General features: G+C 49.8%; 1 protein-coding gene across 5 annotated transcripts in view; it reads left to right on the plus strand.

The window, feature by feature from the left end:
- The window catches only part of CACNA1D (calcium voltage-gated channel subunit alpha1 D), a 334,317-nt gene that overhangs the window by 262,146 nt on the left and 51,891 nt on the right, over positions 1-20,280 (plus strand). For all 5 annotated transcript variants that reach the window (XM_047776946.1, XM_047776952.1, XM_047776918.1 and 2 more), the window contains 9 exons: positions 781-840; positions 3,972-4,078; positions 6,106-6,193; positions 7,340-7,447; positions 7,534-7,586; positions 8,900-9,046; positions 11,375-11,576; positions 14,100-14,258; positions 15,609-15,719. In XM_047776946.1, coding sequence (XP_047632902.1) covers positions 781-840; positions 3,972-4,078; positions 6,106-6,193; positions 7,340-7,447; positions 7,534-7,586; positions 8,900-9,046; positions 11,375-11,576; positions 14,100-14,258; positions 15,609-15,719 — 1,035 coding nt within the window. The remainder of the gene's footprint in view (positions 1-780; positions 841-3,971; positions 4,079-6,105; positions 6,194-7,339; positions 7,448-7,533; positions 7,587-8,899; positions 9,047-11,374; positions 11,577-14,099; positions 14,259-15,608; positions 15,720-20,280) is intronic.

Raw genomic sequence — 20,280 nt, forward strand, 5'->3', positions numbered from 1 at the left:
GCCTTGAGAGCAGTTAGATGCAGAGCTGCGGGCGGGAGCAAGAAGGCAGGTCAGACTCCCTGCAGATTGATCCAGCCTGGCACGTGGGTGGGGGACAGGTGTTGGCTCCCTCATTGAGGGGCTGGAATTGGAGGGGACATGTGGCCTTCACTAAATGTCACTTACATCTTAGTTTACATTTCCTCTCCAGTCCAAAGCTCAGCTGAATGAGGATGTATTTCATTCTACCAAAAAAGCAGTTAAAAATCTCAAATATGGAGTTCCTGCTGTGGCACAATAGAATCAATAGTGTCTCTGTAGCAGCAGGGATGTGGATTCGATCCCTGGCCCAGTGCAGTGGGTTAAGGATCTGGCTTTGCTGCAGCTGTGACATAGGTCACAACTGTGGCTCGGATTCAGTCCCTGGCCCAGGAACTCCATATACTGCTGGATGGCCCAAAGAAGAAAAAATACAGAAACTAAAACTAAAATGTGTGTGAGACAAATTTATCTGGTACAAGTAACGTGTCACTGTAGAGCCCTGATGAGCAAAGGTTACTAAGGTTCATAAGTGAGCCTCTGTCTACCCAAGACACGAGACTGGGAGGGAGTCAGCGTGAGTGGTTGCAGGAGGTAAGTAGCCCCTCTTTAGCGGATCAAGGTGGGGCACTTTGAGCTTCTCTGCTCTGTCCACCAGGGTGGCCAGCTTCTGTCGGGAGAATGGGTCTCGCACGTGGGCGTGTAGCTGTCGGGGTTTGTCCGGATGCCTTTTCTCACCTCCACGTGTGTTGTGCCTTGCAGATACTGGGTTACTTTGACTATGCTTTCACAGCCATCTTTACTGTTGAAATCCTGTTGAAGGTAATGGCCTTTTCACTGACCCTCGCCTACTCTAAAGCAGTGGTAGCAATAACGGTGGCGATTCTTTGTTTGCCTTCCAGATGCTAGGTTATGCAGATTATGTCTTCACTGGTACTTTTGCATTTGAGATCGTTTTGAAGGTAACAGGTTCCACAGGAGTGTGTTTCCAGGGCCTGCTCCTGTGTGTGACACACGGCCAAGATGCGTGATGTGCTTTTGGCTATTTCCAGTTTTTGTTTTTTGTGCTCAAGCTCCACTTTAAACAAACAAACAATAAAAGAGTTCCCATTGTGGCTCAGTGGTTAATGAACCCGACTAGTATCGATGAAGACGTGGGTTCGGTCCCTGGCCTCGCTCGGTGGGTTAAGGATCCGGTGTTGCCATGAGCTATGGTGGAGGTCGAAGATGTGGCTTGGACCTGGAGTTGCTGTGGCTCTGGCGTAGGCCAGCGGCTACAGCTCCAATTGGATCCTAGCCTGGGAACCTTCATATGCCGTGGGTGCAGCCCTAAAAAGACCAAAAAAAAAAAAAAAAAAGGATTTTTTTTTCCTGTAACCATTCAACTTGTTTTTGCTGTTTCATTTTAACCTTTGGATGCATATAGGAGCCACTTTGGTTTCTCAGTAGCAATTGGAAATTACATTTTTCTCCTTTTCTCATACCCTCTGAAATTTGTCAACTGATAACAGATGCAACACTGTGTGTGAACTTTCCTCCACCCTTCCTGACATCAAAGTCAGAGGAAAAGCATTTCTCCTAAGAAGGGAACGTCTCTCTTCTCGTTTCTTTGACTGCGTTATGTTTTCGGTGCCCTGAAATAGTAACACACTATTTTCTTGCAATAGGATTTGCAAGATAACTTGGGTCTCTTTGTGTTAAGATACTTATATCTGTTTTAATGGATGGGCTTACATTTACACAAACAAAAAGAGCACCCTTTGGACAGGGTGCCCAGAATGTACTGCCCATGCATGAGCTGCCAGTTGTCACTGCTGCATGTGGTTTGTGTACTGGTTGTTAGGGCTGAGGAGGGCTCACCCCTATGTGCTCAGTGGTCTAGAGACCCACAGCTGAGAGCCCAGAACCCCCAGCCTTGTGTTGGGGCATGTGTCCGTGCAGTCCTGGGACAGCTGTCATAACAATCATGTCCTAATGGAGAGACAAGCTGGGAAATGAGGACTTTAAACCACAATTTCTTTCAATCATTTTGGGTTATGTGTGTGTGCATCTCGGGGGAAAAATGTATTTTATGTCAGATGTATGTAGAACTTGAACTCTTTACAAAATCTACAAAATGAAACCTCAGTTTGGAGTTTCTGTCATGGCTTAGCAGTTAATGAACCTGACTAGCATCCATGAGGATGTGGGTTCAATCCCTGGCCTTGCTCAGTGGGTCAAGGATCCGGCATTGTTGTGGCTGTGGTGTAGGCTGGCAGCCACAGTTCCAACTGGACCTCTAGGCTGGGAACCTCCATATGCCACAGGTGCGGCCCTGAAAAAGACAAAAAGACAAAAAAAAAAAAAAGAAACCTCAGTTAACATTCCAGGCAATAGGATATTCAGTTCTTCTTTCCTTTTTTTTTTTTTAATTGTTAATGAAAACATTAGCACAAAACCAATAAACCAACCCCTGTTTTAAACCCCTGTTAAAAATTTTCTAAACATTTGAGTTCATTTACCTGCCTTTCGGCCAGTAAATTTGGTTGACAGTTACCCTGAGTCACTGCCTGGGTCAGTGAGCAGATTCTACACTGTCTCCATGGTGAGGGTATCCATGTGAAGGCACAGGACGTGGGATTCAAGGAAGCTCACCTGGCCCCTACTGGATCCTGAGCTGCCTTTTTTGCAGGGAGTAGGGAGTTAGCCTTCTCCAACTGAACAGGAAAATAGTCTACTCAGCCTACTATCCTGGTTAATCAAAGTTTTATTTTATTTTCCACATTTTTAAGTTGTTCAGTGAATACAGTTACTCTAGTGCTTCAGAGCAAAGTAATACAGGTTTATTTAAAAGAAAAAAAACAATTATTACTTTTCAGTTTCTATGTATTGTGTATATTTGTCTCATTGACACATCTTCCAAATCAGTCTTCATTTTGAAGGTATCTTAGAGAGTGAGAAATTACCTAAAACAAGAAGGATTCAGGAAATGGAAGAGTCTCCAAGAAGTAGCTGACATCTGAAAGGGTACTTCCTGATGGCCTGGGGAAGATTTGGAAGGCTGTTTGGTTACTGGGTTAAACTATGCAAAGAGGCCTTTTTTTGTAGGTCAAAAAGGGTTGAATGATAATTGCCAGTTCCGTGTGGTTCAGTGCAATTAGCTCCTGGCTCTGTCTCTCCTCAACTGTACTTATTGGAGCTTCGTCCATCTTTTTTTTTTTTTTTTTTTAAATATAAGCAGTGAATTCCATGTGTTTTGTAGCTTTTACTTCCTCACTGATCCCCTTTTCCATAGGAAACCCAGTGGGGGAGCTATGCTGTGAGCCCCGGGCACCCAGGGCTGTAACTTAGCAGCAAGGATATAGGTGAGGCATGTGTGATGGTTTCTAAACCACACCTGGCACCTGCTAGAGTAGCTGGACTCGAAACATGTAAAATGAGAGGGTCACTAAGGATTGCTGTAGGGAGCAGTAAGGGGCCTCTGCAAGTTTCTGGGTCAACAGAGCGTGTAAGGTGGGGACTCAGCCCAGGACTCAGGGGCTTCTATACCCCACTGAGAAGGCTGGATTGGAACAGTGTGGGCTCTCCTGGGCCTCAGAGGGGCCAGAACTGGCATTCTGTGGGGATGCCAAGATGTATGGGCAGCGACTCTGTCCTGACAAACCTGTTATGTGGATGCTCTCCCGAGACAGAGCCTTTGGACATGCCAGTGATAAAGTCATCTTTGAAATTTGTCATCACTGTAATCAAATCTAAAGTAGTCTCTTCTTTTAAAACGTATTGGAAATCAGCTACCCTTTTTTCCATTTTTGAACAGAGCATTCAGTTGCTCTGCCCTGTTGGTTTACAGTTCTCATTTCCTAATGCACGCTTGTTCATAAAGTCATACTTTGCTCAAGATTTTGTAAAGAGCCCAGGTTTCTTTTCCCTCTGGAGAAAAGAAAACAGTAAATCACTCATGATTCTGCTTATAGATGACGACTTTTGGAGCTTTCCTCCACAAAGGGGCTTTCTGCAGGAACTACTTCAACTTACTGGATATGCTGGTCGTTGGGGTGTCTTTGGTGTCATTTGGGATCCAGTAAGTATTTGGAGGGGTGTGTGCCTGCGTGCATGTGTGTGTGTGTGTGTACATACACAAGACTGTTAGGCAGGATGCTCTACCTGAGGAATTTTTTTTTCTTTCTATGGCCATACCTGTGGCAAATGGAAGTTCCTGGGCCAAGGGCTGAATTGGAGCTGCAGCTACGGCCTACACTACAGCCATGGCAAAACTGGATCCGAGCTGAATCAGCAACCTACGCTGTAGCTTGCAGCAACGCTGGATCCTTAACCCACTGAGTGAGGACAGGGATCAAACCCACATCCTCCCAGAGACTGTTGGGTCCTTAACCCACTGAGCCACCGTGGGAACTCCTACATGGGGAATTTCAACATGATTCATAAGGCCTAGGCATTGTGTTAATGATGGCATTCGGTTAATCTGTGAAAGGTTAATTTGCGCCCATGCTGGGAAGCATAGGGACAAATCATGCTTTCTTGTGTTCTTGTTTTTCTTTTCATGCCCTCTGCTGGCCTGAGCCCATTACTGTCTGTGACATTTGCTCTTAAGAGGGTGACAGAAGTCTTGAGTAGTAGGGAGGGCAGCCAGGCTCTAGTTGGGTTCGCCAGGGCCTGCCCCATGGCCTAGGGGCCACCTCTCCCAGTTCTCTGTTCCCCATCAATACAGGAGGGGTGGGACAAGGGGACCTCTCAGACCCTTTCAGCTTGGATATTGAAGGCCTCCCCTCATCTCCAGGACACATTGTCTGCTATGACCCTTTTCTTTCGTCCTCTAAAATTTTTAGCTAAAAGGGGCCAAAGCTGCAAGTCAGAGCCCCAGGGCCTTTCCTGCCCCAGCTGCACACTTGTCTGCCTGCCCTACACAGGGCGGTGGGGCAGAGGCTCCAATGGGAGCGTCCAGGGGTTGACTTGCTTCCCTGCTGACATGGAAGCACCTCTGCGTGGGTGCTGACCATCAGTGCCCCCCAGGAGAGCCCATGTGTGCATATGGCCTCTGGACTAAAGGTAAATGAGAGGCTCTATGCCCCTGAGAAGACCAGGGACCCCTGCCTGAACCCACCCACTTGTTAACCCTCTCCTCACCCCACCTTCAGTGCCCTGTGGGAGGGAGCCCAGTAGTCACAGCGCAGAAGGACATTCTCACCTCCTAGAAGCTCCCAGCCATGCCTGCGTTGGCCAGTGCCACTCCTGCCCCCCTGCCTCCAGAGCACCTGCTTTGGACACCTGCAGTGCCTCACGAGCTGCAGCCTGCCATCTGGGACCTTCATAGGTGCTGCTCCCTTGCCAGAGCTCCTTCCCCTTTGTCCAGCTACCCCCAAGGCCTCTTGGGATTCCCTTCGGTGTTACCTCTGTGGGGCCTTCCCAGACTCCCCAAGGGGTGCTCCCCTGGCTGCCTTCCCTCTGCTAACACACCTGCCCACGGGGTTGCAGTTCCAGTCTCTCCTTCCCAATAGCTGACTCCTTGCAGCCAGAGGGGCCCAGCCCCAGAGCACCGCAGCAGGCCTCCACACTTAGAAACCAAACCAAGCCATCCCAGCTTGGCCAAGTACTGCCTAGCATATACATCCGGTGGCAAAAGCAAAGCTGACTCCAACATTGCATCTCCGTTTTGTTAGCTCTGTGCCTGTGGGGGCCTCTGTGAGCGTGGGGCCCTGGCTTAGGAGGGGCTATGGAACGTGGACCAGAAGGAGAGACCCGCCCTCACATGTAACCCTCTTCCTCCACATGGTCCCACTCCACCACAGAGCAGCATTAAAGTAAAATCATCTCAGGAGTTCCCGTTGTGGCTCAATGGGTTAAGAACCCAGCACAGTGTCTGTGAGCATGTGGGTTCAATCCCTGGCCTCGCTCAGTGGGTTAGGGATCTGGCCTTGCCGTGAGCTGCGGTGTAGGCTGGCAGCTGCAGCCCTGCTTTGACCCCTAGCCTGGGGACTTCCATTTGCTTTGGGTGTGGGCCTAAAAAGAAAAAAAAAGTCAAATGATCTCAGTATTTTGTCCCACTGTCACACACTCTGCTTGCTTGCTTTCCTCTGCTCTTTCCCTTAGATCCAGTGCCATCTCTGTGGTGAAGATTCTGAGGGTCCTAAGGGTCCTGCGGCCACTCAGGGCAATCAACAGAGCGAAAGGACTTAAGGTGTGGATTCCTGACCAGGTGGGGCGGCCTTTGCTTGGGGTTAGCTGTCATCACTGACTTTTCTGGGCCCGAGCTGGGCAAAGGCTCGATGGATTTTTGAGCGGGTTATGCATTTGAAAAGGTCATTTTTTTTTTTTTTCGTCTTTTTGCTATTTCTTGGGCCGCTCCCGCGGCATATGGAGGTTCCCATATTGGCTAGGGGTCCAATCGGAGCTGTAGCCACCGGCCTACGCCAGAGCCACAGCAACACGGGATCCGAGCCGCGTCTGCAACCTACACCACAGCTCACGGCAATGCCTGATCGTCAACCCACTGAGCAAGGGCAGGGACCGAACCCTCAACCTCATGGTTCCTAGTCAGATTCGTTAACCACTGCGCCACGACAGGAACTCCTGAAAAGGTCATTTGTAACCCATGATGCTGGCTCTGCCAAGTGCTGATAGCATTTTAAAATTATTATTTTCTTCATTTTTGTTAATTTAAGATCATTTTATTTGATTACTATTCACACTTCATTACTTTTGTCATTATTAATAGCATTCTTTTGAATTTATTTTAGTCTTTAAATATGTTCTCAGAGTTCCTATTGTGGCTCAGCGCTTAATGAACCCGACTAGCATCTGTAAGGACACGGGTTTGATCCCTGGCCTCACTCAGTGGGTTAAGGATCTGGCCTTGCCGTGAGCTGTGGTATAGGTTGCAGACGCGGCTTGGATCTGGCATTGCTGTGGCTGTGGTGTAGGCCAGTGGCTACAGCTCTGATTCGACCCCTAGCCTGGGAACCTCCATATGCCGTGAGAGCAGCCCTAAAGAGACAAAAGACAATCAATCAATCAGTCAGTCAGTCAGTCTGTTCTCATGCAGTTTGTACAAAAGGAAAGAGGGTTTGGTATTTCTGCAACACTCATTGGAGGCCACTAGGAGGGGCTACTTATGGGAAGTTCCTCTCAAATGGCCCCAGTGCACTGAGGGTGACTCCGCATAGATGACCACCTAGAAGATGGAGCATAAGGGACTGTCAAGTGGGAAAGTCATAGCAACGTGCACATAAGCATGACAAATCTTGGGTGGTATTAGCTTATCCCAAGGCTCCAACAGCACAGGCGAGTGACACTCCCCTGTCTCCTCCCTGCCCCCTCTCCCCAGCACGTCGTCCAGTGTGTCTTTGTGGCCATCCGGACAATTGGCAACATCATGATCGTCACCACCCTCCTCCAGTTCATGTTTGCCTGCATCGGGGTCCAGCTCTTCAAGGTACAGGGAAGGGCCTTTGAGCCCGGAGCCCAGCCTATCTCTGCAGGGGGAGCCTGCGCTTGACTGTCTCTCTGTTTTGTTCCCAGGGAAAGTTCTATCGCTGCACCGATGAGGCCAAAAGCAACCCCGAAGAATGCAGGTGAGTGTCCTGGTCACGGGAGTGGGGAATTTGGAAGAACAGATAGCGCACTCTGAGGACGTGCTCGTGCTACCAGTTGAGAAGGTCTTCATTGTGGATGACAAGAGGTTGAGGGCTCAGCTTATGGCTGGAAAAAGGGGGAGTTTTGCCTTGAGGTGAAATTCACACGTTAACATTCAGTGGCATTTCATACAATCACATTGCGGTGCAGGTGCCACCTCTGTCTAGTTCTGCAGCCTTTCATCACCCCAAGAGAATGGACGGGTGGCTCTTGATATAGAGTCAATAAACTGGGGAGTGGACACTAGAACCTAAAATAACAACTATGAAACACCCCCAAGAAACTCCTCCTAAGCCACATATCCAAATTTTTCCTCCAACCAGAAGTCAAAACGTAATTTCCTGGTGTTCAGGTGCTGGCCCCCCTCTTCTGATGGGTCCCAGGCTGCTTCTTCCCCGGCTCCCAACACCCACATTTAGCTATATTTCCATATTCACAAGAAGGAGCAGAGGAGAGAGCAGGTGGGAAATACTCGTCACGTCCAGGTGACTGTGAAGCTGACATGGAACCATTGGCTGAAGTTCTGAGACCTTAGATGCGTGCATGTCCCCATTTCCCTGTCCTCTTGAGATGTCACCAGCCGAAGCCGGGCCACTTACACTGTGTTCCTTGGGGCTTTCTTTTCAGCAGCAGGAGCAGTCAGCACCCATTGCCCTGTGACTGTGGCCCTGCGCCTCGGGGGCGGGGGGGGCTGTTCATGCTGTGGGGTGGGGGGCATCCCCTGGAGTGAGCGGCACAGCAGCTGCGTGAAGACACCTTCCCTTCCGTCACTACGTCAGCTTCCTCATCTGTCAGAGACGTTGGAACACTTCCAGAAATGAAAGTCTATGAGACTATTGTGTGCTAGCAATTATAGAATTCATTTAGAAAGAGAAGTGGAAATACAGTTAGAGTGAGAAAGGGAATTTGATTAAAACTAAAATGCAGATAAGAGAATGCCTAGAGCTATTGGAATTTCTCCACGGCCAAAGCATTGGTTCTTCGCTGCACACTTTGAACCTGTCGTCCAAGAGATGGTTCTCATTTGGTAGTTTGTGTTTGTGATCAGGCATATGTTGGGGATCTGCCTGGGTGCTCTGGAGAATACTGTTAACTAGTCTGCCATTATTTGAACAGTAGGTTAAATGCAGGGTGAGATATGGAGACACAAAGCTTGTGCTGCGCTTAGACCTGTGCCCTGGTCAGTGGACCGAGCATAACTGTGACCGTGTCCACGTCGAGCCAGGTGACCCCCACTTCCTTTCCTTTCTAGGGGGCTCTTCATCCTCTACAAGGATGGGGATGTTGATAGCCCTGTGGTCCGTGAGCGGATCTGGCAAAACAGCGATTTCAACTTTGACAACGTCCTCTCAGCTATGATGGCTCTGTTCACGGTGTCCACGTTCGAGGGCTGGCCTGCGTGAGTACCGAGATCATGCATCTCCTGGGGCACTCCTGTGGCTTCCAGGGCACTCTGGGCTGAGCTGTCACTCCCGAAGTGAGTCGTGCTGCTTTTCTCTGCTTTTGCAGGCTTTGTCTATGACTTTTTAAGTTTGGGCTACATATCTATCATTTCCTGGCCCACAGGGCTGCTCTGTCTGATTAGATGAATGATTGACCTCTGCAGTCAGCAGCCAGGACTCTCAGATTTGAGAAGCTGAGGTGGGTTAGATCCCAGTCAGATCGGAGAGGGATGTGCTCATCTCAGCTGCCTCCAGGGGGTATCCCTGGATGGGAATGGGGCTCCTCAGAGACATTTTTCAGGCCAGCTCCCGTGTAACCACAGCAATAAATCTGCCATTACGCTGGGTTTTTTTGTTTGTTTGTTGTAAGGGCCGTATTCACGACACATGGAGGTTCCCTGGCTAGGGTTTGAATTGGAGCTGTAGCCATTGGTCTATGCCACAGCCACAGCAACGTGAGATCTGAGCCACTTCTGCGACTTATACCACAGCTCACAGAAATGATGGATCCCTAACCTGCTGAGCATGACCAGGGATCAAACCTGCATCCTCATGGATACTGGGTTCCTTAACCACTGAGCCATGATGGGAACGCCTACGCTGTTCTTAAGGAGGTTCCTTGATAGTACTTTTGTTGTTCTCTGCTCCCAAACTGTTCATTCATTCACTCATATGTACCACTGTGCCATGCCTTTCACTGATGCACTTACTTGCTCACTCATTCATAAAGTGTGCTTTTTTTTCTTTCTTTCTTTTTTTTTTTGGTCTTTTGTCTTTTTTAGGGCCATACCCGTGGCATATGGAGGTTCCAAGGCTAGGGGTCCAATTAGAGCTGTTGCCGCCGGCCTGTACCACAGCCACAGCAACACAGGATCTGAGACACATCTGCAACCTCTACCACATCTCATCGCAATGCCGGATCCTTAACCCACTGAGCAAGGCCAGGGATCGAACCCTCAACCTCATGGTTCCTAGTCGGATTTGTTTCCGCTGCGCCACGATGGGAATTCCATAAAGTGTGGTTTATGTACACACTGCATTCAAGCCCAATGGAAGAAACAGAGCTGTCTAGACATGGTTTCCCCATTCAGAGCCCGCATCTAGTTAGGGTCCACAGCCAAGCCAGGTGGAGGTGTCAGAGACATGCGGCATAGGATCCTGAGGAATGGCTAGGATTTTGATGGGTGAAGTAAGAAAAATGGAAAGAAGGAAGAAGGTAGAATACAAGAGGAGAGACTTCTCTTCTGCCTTGGTTGTTCTCTGCTCTCCAATGTCCTCCCAGCTCTGGCCACGGGAACATATATATGTAGATGGAGTTCTGAGTGTCAAGTCCTCACTCCTGCAGGAACTGCAGAGGGTGGACAGGCTGGCCCTCTTGGGCTGGCGGGACTCTCTGGATGCTTGGGGCATTGACAGGGTCCTCTGGAGTACAAGAAGAGTTGGATGGGGCTTGTTCTTTAGGGACCTGGTCCTTGGAGAAGAGGAGGGTTCAGTGAGAGCCTGCACTCTACAGAGGCCCTGACTGTAGTCTCAGGCCTTCAACACTGCGCTCTAGCAAGTCTGGGTGGCAGCTGCCAGCAGGGACAACAGGGAAATGAACACACTTGGGACTTGGGGCTCAGGGGTGGTGGGCTCAATTCCCAGCTCTGCCCCCAGGACCATGACCTCAGGCACTTAGATCCCTCCCTGAGCTTCTGTAAGCCAGGCATGGTAGTAGGTCTGCCTTTCCAGATGGATGTGAGCATGTCTAGCACAGTGAGTCCCTGGGGTGGGTGCCCCAAAGGGTAAAATCTGCATCAGAATAGGGGGAAATTGAATTGGAGGCTGTTGCAGTAATTTCCCCTATTCCCAGTCTGCTTGGTGCATATTTAATTTTAGTGCATGTTTCAGTTTGAGGAATCTTGCTTAGTTTTTTGGAAATGCCTTGGCTGCTTGCTCGTTGTCTCGTGTTAACAGCTCTCACTTCTGCCATTGTTGTCCATGTGATGTCCTTCCCTTTTTCTATCTGTGAATGGAGGGGAGCATCACTGAATATATGTAAAATCTGTTCCAGTGCTGAAAGCATTCACTCAGTGACTGTATCCCAGGTGCTCCCTCCTCCAGGTGACTGGCTGATGCTCGGGAGGCTTCCTGAGTGACCTCCATGTGTCCAGGGACCAGGGGGCAGGGCCCTCACTGGCAGTGCCCAGGGAGGGGAGCAGAAGAAGGACACGTCTGTGAAGGCGGCTGGGCTGGGCTACGGCCCAGCAGGGTTGGGGGTGCTCACCGGGTCCTCTGCTCTCCAGGTTGCTGTACAAAGCCATCGACTCAAACGGAGAGAACGTTGGCCCCATCTACAACTACCGCGTGGAGATCTCCATCTTCTTCATCATCTACATCATCATCGTAGCATTCTTCATGATGAACATCTTTGTGGGCTTCGTCATCGTCACGTTTCAGGAGCAGGGGGAGAAAGAGTATAAGAACTGTGAGCTGGACAAAAATCAGGTTAAAGTCACACACTGTTTGGGCTTCCGTCTTTTGAGCAAAAGAGGACTGGTTTCTCTTTTGACAACGTCCCCCATGTGCACAGAACGGCGCCCACCTGTTTTCTGTCCCTGGGACTTGGGCCCCGCTTGGAGCACACTCTTAGCCAGTTTGAGTCCTCAGCGTAGAGTTATTTTCCCCAGAGACAGATTAGGCTGTAATTGTGAAATCTTCCCCCAGACACGTGGGGGAGGAGTCAGAATGCTCAGGCCACCTTCTCTGGTCATGACCCACTAGTGACAGCTCAGAATCATGGAGGGTGGTGTGGCCTGTGGCCAGAAAGCACCCACTGACAGATACATAGTCCCTACCAAGGGTTAGCCTTTTATCTCCTCAACCTTGGGACATTTGAGGCTGGGTAATTCTTGGTTGTGCCTCCTGTGCTTTGTAGGATGTTTAGCAGCATCCCTGGCCTCTACCCACTAGATTCTGGTAGCACCTTCTGCCCCCAGCCCCCATTCCTGTTCCTTTTTTCTTTTTTGGGGGGCCGCACCTGTGACATGTGGAAGTTCTTGGACCAGGGATGGAACCCGTGCTACAGCAGTGATGCAAGCCACAGTAGTGACAGTGCTATATCCTTAACCTGCTGCCACTCCATTTTTGGTGACAGCCAGAACCATCTCAGACATTGTCAAATGTCCCCTGATTGAGAACCATTGACTTAGGAAGAAGTACTGTTAGCACACCAGAGGGAAAGTTGCTAACTTTAAACTTGGGGCTAAGATTGCTCTGGCTTCACTCTCTCTTTATCTGGCACCTTGTTTTAACCACTCTCATAGAAGCCAGGGCCTCTGGCTCTGGTTGCATGATGATTCGAGGGAGCCAGGAGACCTGGGTCTGGTCTTGTTTTGCCTGAACCTGCTCTGTGACCGTGGGTGTGTCTCCACTCCTTTCTGGGCCAGATCCTCTTATCTCTAAATTGAAGGCATTAAGGAGTTACTTTTAGAGGCCCCTTCAGCCCTGAAAGATTGTCTGTGAGATGGAGATTCTGTTCTGGGAGTTTCCCCCAGCCCTCTATCAGTAGCCATCTCTGTTTGATGATGACAGAGTGAACAAGAATCGTCTGCCAGCCTGGGATTCCTGGAGGAAGGGGCCATGCATGGTGAAGCTGTCTGTCTGGGGCTGCAGCTTACCCAGTGGGGGAAACACAAGGACAGCTTGCTTTGTAGGAAGATGTTGCACTGAGTTGTCAGGACGTCCCTGCAGATCCATCAATGACAGTCTGAGGGAGGCCTGGCCCAGCTCTTCACCTCTCCTGACCTATCCAAGGAAGAAGAATGTCAGGGCAGGACTCAGCCAGCCAGGCAGCACCAGAGCTATAACTAGGTTACCACCTGAGGTCCAGAATAGGCTCCAATCAGGAGTCCCTTGAATCAGCATGTGAGGTCACAGCAGAGCCAGGCCCTGTGCAGAGAGAGCCTGCCCAAAGTCACAAACCAGAGCCAGAGATTTGGGGTCGGTCTAGGCTTAGGGACAAGTAGGTATGATGCTGAGCTGAAGGCTCTCAGGTCTAGGGGTTCCCTCTGGGATTGATGCAAAGGGTGGCCCAGTCTCAGCCACAGCCTGAGCTGGCATAACAGTGCTCAGGCCATCATCATGGACCATGTCCTGGGAGGTCTGAGATGAACATGACAAGCTCCCAAGCTTCTAAAGCTCCTGGAAGGACACATAGCTTGCTCACCATTAGACTCGGGGTTAGCATGCTCAGCTTCTGGGAGGCGTCTCGTGCAGGTTCATTCTGGAGCAGCCAGGGGCCTCCAGTCTCAGGGAATCAGCCCCAACCCCTCTTGTTCTTGAAGATTTCTGTGACTCTTGTTACTTGGTTTCCTTTTCTGGAGGATAGTTTGGGTAGGAGAACCACAGATGTTCTCCACCAGGGTCCAGGAAGGGCAGAGATAAGCCAGGGTCAAGTCCTTGCATCTCTGCTTAATGCACTGCAGGACCTCAGGCAGGCAGGTCACAGCACTGGACCTCAGGGTTTTTTGGTTTTGTCTTTGTTGGGCCACACCCTCAGCATATGGAGGTTCCCAGACCAGGGGTTGAATAGGAGCTGTAGCTGCTGGCCTGTGCCACAGCAACACCAGAACTGAGCTGCGTCTATGACCTACACCACAGCTCAGGGCAACCCTGGATCTTTAACCCACTGAGCAAAGCCAGGGATCGAACCTGCTTCATCATGGATACTAGTCGGGTTTGTTTCCGCTGAGCCACAGTGGGAACTCCTGGACCTCAGTTTTTTAATAAGTAAAATGAAAGCAAACAGGGTGCTCTGCTTACACCCCAGGGCTGAGGACCAGATGAGGCGACGGAGCTGGGGACCCTTTGTCTGTGATGCCAAGTGGCACCCATGGGGGTTGTGATGGTGGTTTGCCCCATCCTTGGTCCCTCCCAGTAGGTGTGAACCAGCTTTTTGGGGCAGACAAGAACTGCATCCTTCTCCCATAGCCGTGCTCAGGACCTCGTTGCTCTTTTCTGCCATTGCAGCGTCAGTGTGTTGAATACGCCTTGAAAGCACGTCCCCTGCGGAGGTACATCCCCAAAAACCCCTACCAGTACAAGTTCTGGTACGTGGTGAACTCCTCGCCTTTCGAATACATGATGTTTGTCCTCATCATGCTCAACACACTCTGCTTGGCCATGCAGGTAAAAATGGAGACAGCCACGCGGATTGCGTCTGGGCCTGCGGCACAGACCCATGCCCCCAGTCCTGGGGGTGGCATGCCACCCCCTCACAAGAGGAGAGGGTTTGATTTTCTGATAAGCCTGGGCTCTTGTATGGCCAGACTCCCATTCTGGCGAACAGTTGCCATGGTAGGAGTTTACAGTCACTCTTTGGCATAAGTGACCGACTATACAACTGGACCAATAAGGACATGTCCGTGGAGCCCTAGTGTGACATTCGAGCCTGTAAATCTTTACTGTGGGCTACCTGTGGCCAGGGAGGGTTGAGGACCAACGCTCTGTGTGGGGTTGAGCAGACAGGGACTTCAATCCTGACTTGACTCCTTACCAGCTGGGTGGCCTGGGGGAGGTTATTTAAATCCCCTGAGCCTTGTTTTCTTTGTTTGTAAAGTGGTAACTCTTATCATCCTTAACTCAGAGGCAAAGCTTATGCTGCAAACTTTGTGTCAGGCACTTTGCTCTGGGCCTGTCACAGAGTGACATTCCTGTCCTCCAGTCGCTCTCTCAGATGGCAGTGGGGAAAGTTCCAGTCCGTGGATATTGAGTTTTACCTGCATTCCAGCTGCTCTCTGCTCACATTGAGGGGCAAGGAATGCAGCTCTCTTCCATTGGCCACGTTGGATTGCAGAGCAGTGTCAACAGTAAGCGTTTCTAGCACTAGCTCGTCTAGTGGACGTTGCACTGGGACAAGAAGCAGAGACCGTGTTCTTCATTCAGTTTCCCAATGACTTTAAGAACGTGAGCAAATCAAAGCAACCCCCAGTGCTGTCTGGAAAACGAGTCTAAAGACAGCCAAGTGTACATTTTCTGGTCCTTTCCTTAAACTTAAGAATTCCTAAAGAATGAGGAGGACCATATGCTGATGTAGGGAAAAGCATGAAGTCAAGATAATACTGACTCAGATTGAGCAGAGGCCTAAATGGCATGAAAATGAATCCCTAACCAAGCCCTACCCTTGGTTCCTAGACCTGTGGGTATGTTCTGCATTGTGCCCGGGTCAAGGCCCTGAGTATGAACCCACCAGAAGAAGGGGTAGATTCCCTTTATTCTGAGCAGAGGGAATGGATGTCTTTCCCCATTATCATTCGGTCACCTACATGTTGCCAAGGTCCCCTGCACTTCGTGGGGCATTAACCAGGTGCCTGCACAGTATCAATAGAATCACTGGGGGAGGGCGCTGGACTGTGGAGGTTGCTTCCATGTCCAAGTAGAGGACAGACGCCTGCAGGAGGCAGAGGGCTGGGTGGGGAGGGCTCCTTTTGCGAGTCTGGAACTGGCCTCTGAGAACTGTGCCTCTGTCTCCACCCGCAGCACTACGAGCAGTCTAAGATGTTTAATGACGCCATGGACATTCTGAATATGGTCTTCACTGGCGTGTTCACTGTCGAGATGGTTTTGAAAGTCATTGCATTTAAACCTAAGGTGAGTGGCTGAGCCCACTTTTCAAAGACTGTACTGAATCACCCGAGAGAAGCACCCACTTCCTGTTGGTCTTATGTTGCTGGATTATGCTGAATTGTTCTGGCTGTTAACTAGGTTATCACCTGAGAATGTTAAAATCTGATTAGGGCATCTCTGTACATAAGGGAAAATAAATCTGTAAAAACAAAAACCTCATAAAAAAAACAGTTCTGAGAAAAAGAAGAGAGAATTAGGAATTTGCAGAATGGAGATTGTTTAGAAACCTGATTTTCTGTTTCTAGAAGAGCATGTGTCATACTGTCTCAGGAAAGATCGCCTCATTGCTTGAGCATTTGGAGACACTGTTTTCATGCAACCCATCAGAAATGATCTGGTCTGGATTTTTCTGTTAGATTTCCAGCGTAAAGACTGTGGTTTCATTTTTTGTCTTGGTCTCCAGCATCTTTTTCACCTTTTATGGAAAATTCTGCCAGCCGCAGACCTCTCACAGCCACACCATCTTTCATTTGTTTAGCTTAGAAAAATTACCCTTGACTTTAAGACAAAACAAGACATGAGCATTTTAAGCTGTGTTGGCCCACTCGGTGTTTTATGTCTCCTTTCGGAAGGAGGGGATCCAGTCCCACAGCTGTCCCTGCCTGTAGTATAAAAGACAGGGCAGTGGCGAAGAGCACAGGCTGTTCTGAAAACAGTCTGCATTCACATCCCCAAGCAGGTTACTTCACTGCTCTGTGCCTCCACTGCCTCATCCGTGCATTGAGGACACCGATAGTCCTCATAGGGCAGTTTAGAGGAGTGAAGACTCCCTCTGTGAGCCATGCTTACAAGAGTGCCTGGCATGTAGCCTCCTGCTACAGATGTGTCAGGGCTGTTACTGTGGCCGCCACCCCTCATCATCAAGCCATGCTATTCACTTGCCCTAAAACCCTGGACAGAGGAGGAAACCCTGGCTGAGCTATGGGACATTTGACCCTCAGTTTCTTTCTCAGCCAAGGCTCCATCTATCAGGGTTAGAGAAAGAGTTCAGGGGCCTGGGTATTTGTTCATCCATGTATAAGGTACCTAACAACACGAATTTAAGTAAGGCTAGGTTTATGAAATGACGGTTTCACATACTGCATACTTCCGTGGAATTCTAACTCAGAACTGTTCCTTTCTTTAATTTTGAATTAATTCCTATGCAATCTTTATCAGATCTTTGTGGAGCAAAAAGAAAGGACCCTTGTAAGTGATGGATCGGGGTGATTGCAGTGGGGTCAGATTTGGCACTTTTGCATGGCCAGATGCTATTTACTGTGACTTGTCCATATCTCTCTCCATACATACACACTTCTTCCCCTCCCAAACGCTTCTGCATTCATTCCCCTTGAGATTTTGGGTTGCTTCCCTCTCCCTTTTCCGTCTTTGAACAATATTTGTCTGGACTGATGGAGGTTACAAAGTCAGAACTTCAGAAGTACTTGATCAAGTCAACACGGACCAAATCTATGGGATGTTTCCTAGCTCCCTTGGCCATGTCTTCCTCTGCCTGGTGATTAAGTTCTAAGAAGGCCCACAGCATGTGTGTGAGTCCAAGTGTGTGTGTGTGTGTGTGTCCGTGTGTGTGTGTCCGTGCATGTGTGTGCACTGTAAGTGGCTGTGCCTAGTGAAGCACTGATATCAAAGTAGGGAGAGGAGTTTGGTGACGTGTGAACAGGCCAAGGGGAAATGAGTAGCTAATTTATAATCAGTCCTGATCGATCAGAGTTTTAAAATGAGTGATTTCCGCTAGAAATTGGGCCACTTTGTAGTTTTCCTCTGCAAAAATATTTTCACAGCAGAAGACAGCCTCTGGTTATAAGAAAGAGAAATTTTAAAGCAGCCATGACAGCATCTGTATGCTTGAGGGGCACTGTCGCTGCATTTGGAAAATGAATAGTTTTTAGGTAGGTGTATCTAGAGACGCCGGAGAGAGGCATTTCGCCAAGATGCCAATCCTTCATACGATGAATGCATCCTGACTCTCCTGCCTCCTCTTTGGTGTTAACAAAGCAAGACAGGGCACATGGTCTCCCACAAAGAAGCCAGAGGAGCAGTGGGGCTGAGGAGCCGCGGTGCAAAGGCAACAGGGGGAAGAACCTTTGAGGAGATGACTGTAGGGACAGAGGTTGAGAACCTGGTCCATCGCAGGGTCCTTTGGGGCATCGTTCTCCACAGCGAGGGGGCACCTTCCAGGAGAACCTGTGAACATCTGTCAGAGATGAGGGTTGAAGTTGTTTTGTAATAGAAATACAGAGAGTGAAGTGGGACAGAATCCTTGCAGCTAGGTGAGAAGGCAGCATAGGAGGAAGGGTTAAAACAGCTGGAGGAGCCTGACCCTGGGGACTCAAGGGCCTGATGGGTAAAAGCACGTTGAGAGGGAAGTGGTCCACAGATCTGCGAGGCGAGATCACCCAATCTCCATAAGCAGGAGGGGCTGAGGTAGGAAACCCTGAGTTGGGAGCTTCCTCGGAGGTGGGACCACTCTGGGGAAGAGTTGTTTTGAGTGAGCAGTAGGTACGGGTGGAAGATGGTGAGAAGCCAAAGAGCCAAGGCATGAGGCAGAGCAAGCAGGCTGTTGAGTGGGTTTGTGTCAGGTCCCCAGGGAAGACCCTCCTGTCAGGCATTGACCTCGTGCCCTTGGAGTGACTGAGCTACCCCAGGGTTTTGAAAGGTGGGCCTCAATGCGGGTAAGAGCCAAGTCCCATCCCCCGACCCTGCCCTCCACTACTCCCAGGGGCAGCCCCTGGACTTCTGCAGTGAATTATCTTGCACCAAGGAAGGAGGCGGAGCAAGGAGGACCTTTCCCACAGTATTGGCTCCTGCAGGTCTAAAGAGCACTTCTGATTTGTCTGATTTTTCCAGAAGTTGTCCATCTGGTGTGTTGTCCAGTATGCGTTCAAGGCTAGGTTACCTGCCTCCATTGTGGGCTTTTCCTCAGGAGCAACTTGTTCCAAGTCTTAGACCTCGAAGCAGGTTGATCTTGGTTCTACAGTTAACCCTTGAACAACATGTGGGTTAATCTGAGTATAACTTAGAGTGCCCCCCCCTGCCCCCCATATCTGCATTTCCTGTGCATCCACAGATTCATCCAACCACAGTCCATGTAGTGCTGTGGTATTTACTATTGGATATGTCCACGTGTTAGGGACACACACAGCTCTAACGTGCACTGACCAAGGGTTAGCTATACCTTGAATATGTCTAATTTACATTCCCAGCCACTTGAGCTTGGACAAAGTAAAGAGTTATCAGGTTTGGGGAAAGAAGGAACTGGTTTAGTGCTGTCTTCATGCTTCTGTGCAGAGTAGATGTACAGTGGACCCTGGGTCTCCTGGTCCTGTCCCCCTCCCAGGACAGCACTCTGTCCCCAGGGCCCTGGCAGAAGTGGGCTGCTGAATCAGCCCCAGCAGTTTTCCTAGAGTACATTCTGGACTTCCTGGAAAGAAACCCTGATACTAACTTTTCAGTTCTTTGATGATCACATACATTGTCATTTATTTTAATCCCAAGCAACACTTGAGAGCAAGAGTTCCTCTCCTTAACTAGAACTTGATGTCAGACTCCTTCACTGCCAAGCCTGTCCCTTCAGTGCCGGGGTTTCCCAGAGCTCCCTCCTGGTCCCCTTCTCCCCTGGTAACATGTGTCCAAGCCTGGGGGCTCAGGGGCCAGCCTCTCTCCCCACAGCTCCCCCCGCGTGCCTCCCTCCTGTGTTAGTTGACTGCTGAATCAGCTCCTGCCCCTGACCTCAGCCCCCTCCCTTCATCTTCCACACACGCTTTGTAAATCCAAAGCTGACCATGCCACCTGTTGCGTGAGGGGGAAAAAAAAAAAAGTAATTTCTTAGTCCAACATTCAAACACCAGCCCACTTAACATTTCTACCTCATTTCAGGCCGTGTTCTCCTGGCCATTCCTCCTCTGCACGGTGTCCCCACTGTTAGCACAGTAGACCCTCCTGTGGCACATGCGTCTGTGTCTGGAAGCCCTTCTCCCATCTTGTTACCTTTGACGTCCTGTCTGGACTGTGGGCTCCTCTGTGGCAGCGTCCCCCAGCCCAGCCAGAGCCAGTCCTCCCCCGCACGTGTGCTTCTCTTCGGTGCTCCTGCATGTCATCAACATCAGTACCACCCTTGCCTCTCCAGAAGCTGAGGAGCAGCTGCTCAAAGTCACAGGCTGGGTTGTGTCTGTCTCACGCGATGCCGGCTACATGCTGGTAACTCGGTGAAAAGTGGTGAAAGGAAGAAAGGAATGGATGGGTGAGCGTGTGGGTGCAGCCTCTTGGCATCAGATGCTACCTGCTTTTCTGTCACAGGAGATTCGTGGAGAGCAGAGTGGCCAAATGTGAATATATTCTTCTCTAAGCCTCCACTTGACCTTTGGGAAGGCTTTTGCTGGTTCGAAAGCTGTCAATTATAGTTTCTGCCTGAAGTTGGCACTGTGGCCATACTTTGGGTTAGATGCTGCCCAGGTGGTCCCTGGCAGAAATTGGTAAGTGATCTGGCTGCCTCAGTAAACAGCAAAAAGCCTGTCACTGGTCTCGG

Source organism: Phacochoerus africanus, chromosome 1, assembly GCF_016906955.1.
Source record: "Phacochoerus africanus isolate WHEZ1 chromosome 1, ROS_Pafr_v1, whole genome shotgun sequence".
NCBI classification, from domain to species: domain Eukaryota; kingdom Metazoa; phylum Chordata; class Mammalia; order Artiodactyla; family Suidae; genus Phacochoerus; species Phacochoerus africanus.